The sequence below is a fragment of the Hippopotamus amphibius genome, chromosome 5 (assembly GCF_030028045.1).
Source record: "Hippopotamus amphibius kiboko isolate mHipAmp2 chromosome 5, mHipAmp2.hap2, whole genome shotgun sequence".
Classification (NCBI taxonomy): domain Eukaryota; kingdom Metazoa; phylum Chordata; class Mammalia; order Artiodactyla; family Hippopotamidae; genus Hippopotamus; species Hippopotamus amphibius.
The window spans coordinates 15,645,883-15,658,215 of NC_080190.1; the positions used below are offsets into that span (position 1 = coordinate 15,645,883).

A 12,333-nucleotide genomic window follows, 5' to 3' on the forward strand; every position below is an offset into this window, starting at 1 on the left:
GGTTGGTATTACATGGGCAGTGCATTGTAATTCTCTATCATGCAGTGCTAAAATGATCATCCAATTGTTTGAAAATTAGTTTAATTTTAAAATATGCATTTTAAGCATTTTGAAATAATGAAAATACACTCTGAGCCTTCCATTTTTTTCTCAAATTCAATTCATATGAATTCTTATTCCATTACTGAATATTTAATCTAGATATTCTATATGACACACCCATGAAAAGACCGTTACACCAGTAAGAGTTTATTCTGCTTATGAGCCATTGTGTGTTAGTTATGCAAATAACTGGAAGATCTCTAATTCACATTAATATTTTAGCTACAAAACCAATAATGAACAAAAATTACTGTGAAAAAGACTTTACATGTAAACTTAGCCTGCATATTAATGATGTGATACACATTTAATAATAAATGTTCACAAGACTTAGAACTTAGAATGTGGTTAGATAAATGGACTTAAAATAAGACAGAACTGAAGTCATGACTAATGCCAGTAACCATTTCCCACTCTATATTTGCATATAAAATAGACTGCAATTCCCTGGTATCATTCATTTTTTTCTTCTTAAGCAAAAGTAATTTACCATTAAATATTTAAAGAATCAAAATAAAAATAACTTCTGAGAATGCAAGTTATTCAAACAGATGGCAATTGCTACACATCTCAAAGGAGAGTTTTAACTTTGCTACTTTTTAAAAAATAAGGATGTAAAACAACATATACAAAAACCTATGCCCAAATAAGACTTGATTTGAAATAAGACTACCTTAACATCAATAGATCTAAGAAGTTTGTAAACATCTTATATTTGATATTAAACTAATTCAACTACAATCACAAAAGAAAACATTTGCACTCAGTACTTTTAGTTATATCCTTAAGTAGCTTTTGTTCCCCTCCTCACCTACCACAATTTAGGGCCTGGCTGAATAGTTTCAATACACTTTTTTAAGAAACTGGTGAAAATATACCTTTCTTCCTAGTTAGGGCTGCTAATAGCAGAAAGAGATGTGATTTTGGAAACTTTGTGGCAATATCAAGGTTGATCCAAACATAAGTACACTGTTATCAGTTGCAATATTTTAGGCCACCAGCAAAAATGAATCCTGATGGCCATAGGAGACTATGTACTTCCCTAAGGAAATGACTTATTTCATTCTAATCAACACTGACATTAGGAAGAAGACTGACAGGCACAAACTGCTGGAAAGTAGCTGCAGGTGCCCCAGACTTAAATCTATAGACACATTTTAGAGAAAAGTGGAGAAAACTGGCTTCTGTAGATGAAAGGCCTCAGAAGGCCTCTGTCAAAAGACATCTTATGATTAGAGAAGGAGTAAAATGAAAGTAAGCATCTTTGTTGGTGCAAATGGCACTGACAAAATTGGGTCAATAATCTGAGCTTTTCTTCCTACACATGTTTGATTGGATCCGAGGTAAGCTATAACAAAGAACGAACAACATCAGAAAGTACAGATCAGCTTAAGGATCGGGGGATATAAGAAGCCTGAGAATACAATATCTGTTTCTCCTTTTTTCTTCTTTTAGAAACACAATCAAACCACAGAAAAACCCTTAAGTTTCAGCAGGTAACAAGACCAAAAACTTATTTTTTTAAACTGCTAACATCAATTCTAGACATCAACAACTTGAACATTTTAAGCCTCACATTTTCCACAAGAATCTGTTGTAATGGGTATCATTCATGTACCTACCACAAAGATTTGATACTAAGATGCTTTAATCAAATCTTAGATAGCTGATCAATTCTCTACAAGTTATTTGTTTCATCAAGATCTTTCTGTGCCAATGTCTGAAATGAAAACATACAATTATTCATGAGAGAAATGAAATTCTTAATAAAAGAATTACATAAAATTCATGTAAATTTAGCACAAGTCTGGGCATTTCTAAATTTTACTATTGAAAATTTTTATAAATATATAAATCCTATAAAATATAAATCCTAATATAACTTATTGGAAAATCTTAAACAAGAAAATGTTTCCAGAAAATAAAAGTGGAAGAAAATATAGTGTATTAAATTAAAACTATATTTTAACATACTTTAAAGCTAGCTATATATGTCTTCTATTAAAACAGAGCATGACAAATACTATGTTCATTTTATAAACAACCAAAGTAAGAGGTTAAAAGCAATTTGAAGTGCTCCCACACAATCTGAAAATAAGTTTCAAATAATTGAATCCAAAGTTCTTGAAATCATAAAAATCTGTAATATGAAAGTTTTAGGATCAAATACAATAAAAGTATAATTTATGCCTATCAAAACAAAAAGCTTTTAAGCATTATGATAGTTAAGCTTTTTCAGTACATTAATCCTCTAATAACAGTTTCAGTAAAGGGTATATTGTGAGGTCAGGTTTGAATTTTTTTTAACTTAGTTTGACATTGTAACTGTACATAGTTTCTTTAATACTGATATAACTTGCCTTATGCAGCATCTAATTTTCCAAGACTCAAAACATTTCACAGATTTATATATTGACCTTAAGTTTTGTTTGCTGATGGTTTGTATTTTGCATTTTTTGGTATCTAGTGCAAATCCCTGTGAAGGGCGCAATACTAATTCGATGAGATGTATTCCAGTAAAACCATTCTTAGCAGTAGGTAAAAAGAGTGCTGAACAAAAGTTAAATAATCAATGATGGCTTACCAACTCCAAAAATTCTATTTCTTTTTGGAGAGCATCGTAAACACTTTGCACGTCATCTTCTTTATAAAGTTCTAATTCTTTTTTAAGTCTGTTTTAAAGGAAAAATACACTCTATTAATTAGTTCATCAATAAACTTGTATAATAATTTTTTATTACATGAATAGTGGAGGATTTGTAGCTTCTATTATCAGAACTTCAAGTTAACATTAAAGAATTTGGAAAGAAATTTTAATTCTCTGTAATTCTGTAAGGATCTAGCCATTAAAATTAGTCTAGGAAAAACAATTAGAGGAACAAGAATTTGAAAGAAGAAATAAAGCTACCTCATTTTTCAGGTGATTTGAAAATATACTTGGAAAACCCAAGAATCAGTGATAAAACCAACTCAAACAATAAAATAATTCAGTAGGGTGACAAGATACAAAATTAGCAAACAAAAATAAGTAGCCTTCATTGTCACCAGCAATAACTAACATGACTTTTTCATGGATACAACATCATAAAACTGTTAACTATCCAGTTAAATAAAATTAAATTTGATTTTTTTTTTTAATAATTCCAATTCCAGTGTAACTATTCAGTATTTTGCTTGTTTCATTTGGCTCTCCTACCTCTATCAAGCACACACGTGTCCCCATCACCACTGGAGAGGCGTTCTGTGTTTTAGATAAGTCATAGATACCACAAGCCAGTCTGCACAAGTCCGTTTTTCCCAACCCCACCATCTCCATTTAGGAGAGCTGAAGATGGGCAAAGAGATGGTGTGTTTAGTTGCCACAACCTCCAAAAAGCAAATTGGTAACTTATACCATCATTGACATTTGAAAGGGCCAAGTTGAATTCTGTGCAGATGGGCTTTATACATCTTTTTTTTTTTTTTTAATCTTTATTTTTTTTATTTTTTTGGGGGTACACCAGGTTCAATCATCTGTTTTTATACACATATCCCCGTATTCCCTCCCTTCCTTATACATCTTTCATTAAGCATAAAAGTGACACTCCTCCCTCTCTAAACTCCTTACTGATGAGCTTGAGCAATTCCTCCAAGAGACTACCACCTATACTGGCAAGTTTGTCAGTGCTCTTGACTGCATGGCCCCTGGATTATGCCTGTCCTTACATAGGATCTAGATCAATCCTGAGGAGTTTAGAGACACTGCCATTTTGGCTACGGAAGTCTGAAGTTTTGCATCATAAAAATGTTAACTATCCACTTAAATAAAATTAAATTTGATCCTAATAAAAATACTAACACTTTTTCCCCCTGGTGTTAGGCAAATTGATTCTAAAGTTCATATTTAAAAAAAGAACATTCTAGAAAAACTCTTGAATTTTATTTTTCCAAGAAAGTCCTGAAAAAAGAGAAAATGAGGGTGACTACCCCTAAGAGATATTAAATCATACCATTACCCCTTTATAATTAAAAGAGTGCAGGACTGGCATATAAATAGAACAGTGGGACACAGAAGACAGAAATAGCTTAAGGGACAAATGGACATTTAGCATATGCTAAAGGAGCCACCTCAAACCACTGTAAAAAGAAAAAAAGATGGACTTTTTAATAAGCTGTGTTAGAAAAACTGGATAGCTATGTGCTATGTGGCTATAAGTGAACTGTCAAAGCTAAAATTGGCTCTGAATCTCACAGCATATACCAAAATACACTCTAACTGGATCAAAGATTTAAGTGTAAAAAATGAAACTATGTAAGGACAAAGTGAAAGAATAGGGAAATTCCTTTATAAGCGGGTGTGGTCAAGAACTTTCTCACTATGGCTCAAAATATAAATGAAATATGAGTATTCAATTCAATTACATTTAAAAAATTGCATAGCAAAACATGAGTAGAGTCGAAAGATGAATGACAATCTGAGAGAAAATACTTGCCACATATTATCACAGATAAAGGTCTAACCTCTCTAATATGTACAGGAACTTTATAATCACAGGGGAAAAAAGACCAAAACTGATTAAAAAATGGGGTAAAGTCATAAACAGTCAGTTCACAGAAAAAAAAGTATAAAAATCATCCCTAAACATATGAAAAGTACTTAATATCACTCATAATAAAAATATGTTCAATTTCTATTATAATAAAGACTTGAAAATTTACTACACAGGGATATCCTATCTCCTCTACCAGACTGGTAAAACTCCAAAACCTTAACACACTTTCTTCATAAGGTTGTGGGTAAACAGGTGTACTCAAAAATTGATGGGGGAATTTAAAATGGTTAAACTTCAAAGAAGGAGAATTTGGTAGTATATAACAAAACTACATTTATATTTTTCTTTTGACTTTGCCATTCCACATCAGTAATACACCCTATAAATACAAACAACATATGCACAAATTTATTACTGCATTATTATTTGTAATCACAAAATACTGTAAACAACCTGTGTCCATTCTTATGAGACTGGTTGAATAAACTACAGCACATCCATATAATGGACTATGTACAGTATAAAAAGAATGAAGATGAAGATAAAAGAAACACAGAAGGATAAACCAGAAACTAGTGAAAATAGTCACCTACAGCAGGGAGTGAAAATGGGGTGGAATAGATATGGAATGAAACAAAACCCCTCTGGGTATATCTTTTTATATATTTTTGACTTTTAAATCATGATGGTTATTTACATACTTGACAAATAAAATTAAATAAAGTTGAGGAAAAGAATCAAGGCTTAACACAAAATAACAGTTGAGTCAAACACAAACAGAAACAAATAAATCTGTTTTTCAAATTTATAATCACAGATTAAAAGTAAAAAATAATTAATTCAAGTAATTTTTAAACATAGTAGTCTATACACCCTCAGTGGGATATGTTGTAAGGCAATAAGAATTATAAAGGAATCTTAAATTTTATTTATTACTTTTGTTGTTAGTGAAGGTACACAGCTAGTAATTTTAAAATTATTTTACAAGATTGTAAGAAATGGATAATTACATCGATGTTGTTAAGAACCAGAGTTTTCACTAGAAGAAGGAAGATATACATAGAAAATGAAGGGAGGAGAAAAAAAAAACTTGTCATTTTGGATTGGAATGAAAGGGATCAGTATAAAAAATCATGATTTAAAAAAATGGTATTTTTATTTCTGTCCATTTAAAGTACTCAGAAGCAATGACACCGAGCAGTAACAAGCACATCTAGCATGCTAATCTTAGTTTCTAAAACCAGTACCAACTAAAAGATACCAGGACTCCTTGAAATAATTGGTCCCAGGGCTAAGGTAGGTATTATAATATACAAGGTGAGCCTAGAATATTTTGTTGCACAAGAAGGAAGGAAAGTGACCAAAAACTGATGGGAACATGTCAAAAGACAAAGAAATTGAGTTCAAGGGACGGCCTCTAGCCAAATCTGGGACAATTTGAGCATCAAAAATAATGAAAATAATGTATTATAACACATGAAATAAAAAAGAAATCCATGAGTCCATAGAAAATCTTAAAAGGGAGAAATTAAAAGGATGGGGTGAGAGGAAAGGGAACTTCTGTCCTTTTTTTCCCCAGAATTTTACCAGCTAATAAAAGAAGAGGGAATTCCATTATTAGAAATTGCCACTTTGCAACCACTAATGTAATAATTGACTCAGGGAAGAATCATTTGTGGACACTAAAATGATTACATGAAAAGTTACTGGGGAAAAGGCTATGCACAATGTCTCAAGAGTCATCCCAAATCATTTAGTAAATATCCACGGAAAAGAATATTTTCTCACTGGAGAAATCTGGCAGACACAATCTTATCTAAGGGACCAAACCTAACATAACTGAAAACAAAACAAACTGACATTGTATACTTTCTGATGCAATGCTCTTAAAGGGACACAATATTACTTACATATTATTCTTGTCCAAAATTATTTAACCTGAATCTAATCTCAAAGGAACAAATAAATCTAAACTGAGGGACATTTTACAAAACAACTGGCCTAGACTCTTAAAAAAAAAAAAGAAAAGGTAACTATAAAGGATATACAAAGAACTCATACAACTCAACATCACAAAAACAAACAACTTGATTAAAAAAACGATATATCCTATATCCCAAATAGGGTCTGCTCCTTCACACTTGGTCACACAATGAAGATGAGGAGGAAAAATGTGGCTAACTCTCAAAGGACATGTGGTGCGAGCAAGAAATTATTATAAATCACTGAGATTTGGGGGTTGTTAGCTTCGGAAGCATAATTGAGTCTAAGTCACAAGAAAAAATATTAAAAAATAATTAGAAAGTTACTAGGAATTCAGCATCAGTGGTCACCAACATCCAAAAAAACAAAAAACAAAAAAACCCCAAAAAACCAAAAAAAACAAACCACCAAACAAAAAAACAAATGAAAAAAGAGGGACTAGGCATCATAATCTTCCAAATGTAAAGACACACCACCACCTTTGATATAGTTTTGTCAAATATTTTCAACCTGAATTTGATCAAGCCTCTAGATTCAAGTATCATTTTACAGAAAATATAAGTCAAATGAACATATTAATCATACAGTGGCAATATAATCCACAACATCCAAAATGTTGGAAACTATAAAGGATAAAAAATTTAACTTTCCCAACAAATAAATTATAAGTTAAAAAAACAAAGAAGGAGGAGGAAGCTTCTAGATTAAAAGAGATTTAAAATATCAGCCGCTTGTCATGTGTGGACCTTATTTGGAACTTAATTCACACAAACAAAAAAATGACATATATAAATAATTGGAAATTTGAACACTGACCTGATATTTGATGATATCAATTATTTGCTGTCAGTTATTTTATGTGTAATAATGGACTCATTTTTTTAACAGTTCTGTTTTTAAGAGAGATATAATAAGATAATAATATGATGTGTATGATTTGTTTCAAATAATACAAGAGAAAAATGAGTAGAAATATAGATGAAACAAGACTGGCCATAAATTGATAACTGTTAAAGTTGAGTGATAAGTATACAGGATTCATTACACTTTTTTTTCTTACTTTTGTATGTGCTTTAAATCTTCTCTAATAATTTTTCTAAGAAACAGAGTTTAACAAAGATAGTGGCCAAAAAGTCAACATACAAAAATCTGTCATATTTCTAAGCACCAGCAATAAACAGAACATTGATGTCATTTAAAAAAACAAAACCAAACCATTTACAATGTCTAAAACTACAAGGGACCTAAAAATAAAACTTACAAAAGATGTGTGAGATTTATAAATAGAACATTAAAAACTTTATTAAAACATTAAATAAGACATCAATATATTCTAAGTTTATAGATGGGAAGTCTCAATAAAGAAGTAAAATCTCTCAAAAGTGACTACGGAATAGGTGGAATCACAAGAGATTTTCATGGATATGATAAATTGGTTCAGAAACGTATATAAAAAGCAAAGGGTCAAGTATAGCCAAGACATTCTTGACGAAGACAAAGAAGGATAAAGGGAGATGTCCTTCCTTATATCAAGATTCATTATAAAGTAACAGTAAATAGTTAAAACTGCATAGTATGCATTTAGTAGTAAATAAGACAGTTTTGAAAGTAATGCATAAATTGACCAATGAAACAGAATAGAAAATAGAAATTTGAAATAGATCCATAGATATATTATTATGATGATGATTTTATAAAAGATGTGCTATTGTAGATCACTAGAGGAAGGAAAAACCATTCAATAAGTGCTGCCGGGACAACTGGTTAACAGGTGGGAAAAAAAAGTGTATCTTACTGTGAATGTAAACAAAAATCAATTCCAAATAAACTAAAGACCTATATGTGAAACGCAAACCTTACAAATTATTAGGGAAAATATAGGAGAATAACCTTCTGATCTTGGGAAAGGAAAGAGTTCTTAAGACACAAAAATGATAACCACAGAAAGAAATGACTGATAATTGCAACCACAGTAAAAGCAGGAGATCTGCTCAAGCACAACACCATAAAGAACACCAAAAAGAAACAAACAAACAAAAGACTTCATAAGTTGGGAGAAGATATTTTCGATGCATAACAGACAAAATCCAGAACTGTTAAAAAACTAAAAATTAAAAAACTTCTGGAAATTGGTAAGAAAAAGAAAAATTACCCAAATACCCAGAGGCAAATAATTAAGAGGTGTTTTACAGAAAAGGAAACACATGGCCCATAAACAGATGAGAGGTAACCAATCACATAGGTAGTCAGGGCAGCTCAGATTAACCACAAAGTACCATTTTATGTCCACAAGATTGGCAAAAGTTAAGAAGTCTGAAAATAAAGCATTGAAGAGAATGGAGATCAGTGGGGTATTTTATAATGTGCCAATGAAAGTATAAGTTGGTTTAATCACTTTGAAAAATAGTTTGTTGCTATCTTGTAAAGTTCAACACTTATATGCCTTATACTCAGCAATTCCACCAGGCATGTATCCTAGAGAAACTCTTGCACATGTGTACAAGGATGATCAAAACAGAACTGTTTGCAATGACAAAACCTGAAAACAACCCAAATATGCATTAAAAAGAGAAAAAAAAATTGTAGCATATTCACATCTACACTCAATAATGTGGATGAATTTTAGAAACAATGCTGAATAAAAAGCAAGTCCTAGACAGTATGATACCACTTTTACATAACTCAAAAACAAGCAAAAATAACCAATATATTGTTTTGGCATGCATATAAATGACAGGTAGATCACATATATAAATACATGACAAATTTTAATAAATCATAAAGTAACAAAGAAAATTATATGTAAGCAAGAAATGAATCAAGTAAGTCATATCACACACACACACACACACACACACACACACACACACACACACACACGAAAATGAAACAATGTAGAAGGCAATTATATTTGCGGTAAAGAAGGGAATGTGGGTTAACAGAGGATCCCATAACAAGATACTGGTAATGTTCTAGTTTAGTTCACAGTGCTCAGTATATTATTATACTTTAGAACTTACATATAGCTAGGGAAAAAACATAATAGTTACAAGGATGGATGGAGAAACAATGCCTCATATATGTGAAGTTCATTGTGTTCTGAACTTGTAGGAATTTAATAGTGAATAAAAATTCTGAAGGAATGCTCAAGTTGGGAAGATAGAAAAAGTTATTAATTTTGAGCATTAGATGTTTACACAAGCATAAAATCCCTTGTAATAAATATTTTTAAAGAGTAAGTGGAAAGTTAAATGGAGAGTTACAATGTACTGCAGATGCTGCTATACAATATACATAAGGCTTCATTTTAATATATTTACCTTTTCAAATACAGTGATAGGGATCTTTCTTCCCATTGTAACATCAATACTTGCCATTTCCCCTTTTCAGTTCAAATGGACTACAGGTTTGCTAAGAGCTCTCATGCCCATCAGAATCGGGTGGTGACCACTTCCCCTTTTAGTTAGCTCACCATAAGGATGAGAGACTACTGAAATTAAGGATGGCATTTAGAATGAATTATAGAAAGTATTTCACTATTCAGCATATAATCAAGCTGTAGAATTTAGATCTGCACTTAAAGAAAAGATTACTGTTGCTAGCTTTAAAAGAGGCTAGATGTTAATGGTGTGAATATTCAGGTATTTGCAGCTAGGCCAAAGCTATTTAATGGTAAGCAGATCTCATGCTTCAGTGCATAGCCTGATTGCCTACAAGGGTCAGGAAGAACTTCCTTCACCCACTGCACAATAACTAAGGGCAGTGCACATTGGTTATTGTCACTTTTCCTGAATTATCAGATATTGATGAAGATGGGCCAACATTGCTGGTTAGTTTACCGAAATGTATATTCCATGTATTTTATGATATCCTGCATCACTCCATTTTTTTGTTACCTCTAGTGTCATAGGAAAGCCTTAACAAAAGAATACTCTTTTCAGCTATAGAAATGTAAACAAATACTATTTAATTACAAAGAAGGACAATTTTCACCTAAAGTCCTAGTACACAAACTCAATGCTGTTAAAATTTAGGTATACTTTGTCTAGGTCTTTTGCTTCTATATGATAGTGATTATATAATCTTCTTTTGCTTAATGCTATCATATACATTTCCCCCAGTTAATTACACATGCCAATTAACACCATTTAAGATAAATATATAGTAGTCCAAGTGGCTATACCACAGTTAATTTAATCATTCATTTATAGCACTGCATTTAAGTTGTTCCTATTTTTTTCTACCATAAATAACATTGCTATGAACACCTTTGTACATAAAGCTTTCTCTGTACTTAGAATTATTTCCCTTGGGATAAAGGTCATAAGTGGAATTACTGCATTAAATGGCATAAACATTTTAAAGATGCTTATAATAATTCATATACATCAAATTGCATTCCAAATATATGAAATGTATACTGCTACAATGGATGAATTATCTCTGTACCACATTGCTGCCAATTCTGATTATGGTCATTTAAGTATATCTTTCAAAATCTGATAGAAAATTGATATTCAGTAGTTTTAATCTGCACTTAATTGATAGGCAGTGTAACTGAATTACATTGTCTTATTCATCTTGGTAACCCTAGTAACTTGCATAGTGTATGGAACAAAGCAAGTGTTTAATACATGTTTGCTGGATGAATACATGAATGAAAAACTACTGATTTTTAGTGTTTTCTTACTGATTTTTTTATCGGCTATTTGATAAACTGTTACCCTTTGTTTGTAATAAGTACTAGAGATTTCTCCCAGATTATCATTCTGTGTTGAGGACATTTCTGACACATAGAATTTTAAATCTTATGTGTTGAGGCTATTAATCTTATCCTTTTTGGTTTCCTTAATCACACTAAAGTTTTAATAAGCAGTCCTTCCTACTGCTTTTCACTAGTGTTTTCATGGCTTGACTTTTTAAACATTACGTCTCTGTAATAATTCATATGCAAATTATTTCGCTGCCATTTAAATACAAAATACTCCCTTTTAAAGATATGTATGTCATTCTCTTTAATACCCAATTTATTTCTAAGAGTGGGTTTGAAAGTTGATTGTGTGAAAGTAGAATTTCAATTTTCTAATTATGCCTTCTTTCAATCCAGGCCACCAGCAGACATGTAGGAACTTTCACAGGTGTATAAGGCTGAAATAAAGACATCTACTGAGAAGAAGGTAAAAAAGAGAGGGGTTCTACTAGCATCTCCATTACTCTGAACCCTGGGTTGGGTGGATTAGGCATATCCTTTTACCACATATTTTCTATCATCTTCCTCATTCCCACACCAAAAAGGGTTGTTTGTAAAGGTAAACATGAAAATGAAAAAAAATCTGCATTATGATATCAAAGATACAAATGAATTTTGGAAATGATTAATATTATATATGACTCATATAATAAACAAAATTATTTCAAAGTTTGATACATTTACAAATAGGCACATTTATATCAGAATATAACACTTAAAATAATCAACTGATTTCTACCATAAAAATTTCCCTTGCATTTACTTAGAAGCTTTAATAACAACAGTGTGTGCCAAGAATTCACAAAACAGGGGATCTCTATTAGCCTGAAGGCTACATAATCAATGCTGTAGAAGCACTTCTGTTGGTGAATAAATGATGAAGTTTTACCAGAAAAAATGCAGAGTCAACAGAAATATTCAACAAAATACATAGCTAAGAATGATCCTGGAATTAAATGGGGATTT

The 12,333-nt window shown here is 31.4% G+C and overlaps 1 protein-coding gene across 1 annotated transcript in view; it reads right to left on the reverse strand.

The window, feature by feature from the left end:
* Positions 1 to 1,587: 1,587 nt before the first annotated feature.
* Positions 1,588 to 12,333, reverse strand: part of CCDC172 (coiled-coil domain containing 172) — a 59,952-nt gene continuing 49,206 nt past the window's right edge. Inside the window, exons 7-8 of the mRNA XM_057737390.1 lie at positions 2,687 to 2,774; positions 1,588 to 1,822 (exon numbers count right to left, since the gene is read on the reverse strand). Coding sequence (XP_057593373.1) covers positions 1,781 to 1,822; positions 2,687 to 2,774 — 130 coding nt within the window. The 3' untranslated portion in view covers positions 1,588 to 1,780. The remainder of the gene's footprint in view (positions 1,823 to 2,686; positions 2,775 to 12,333) is intronic.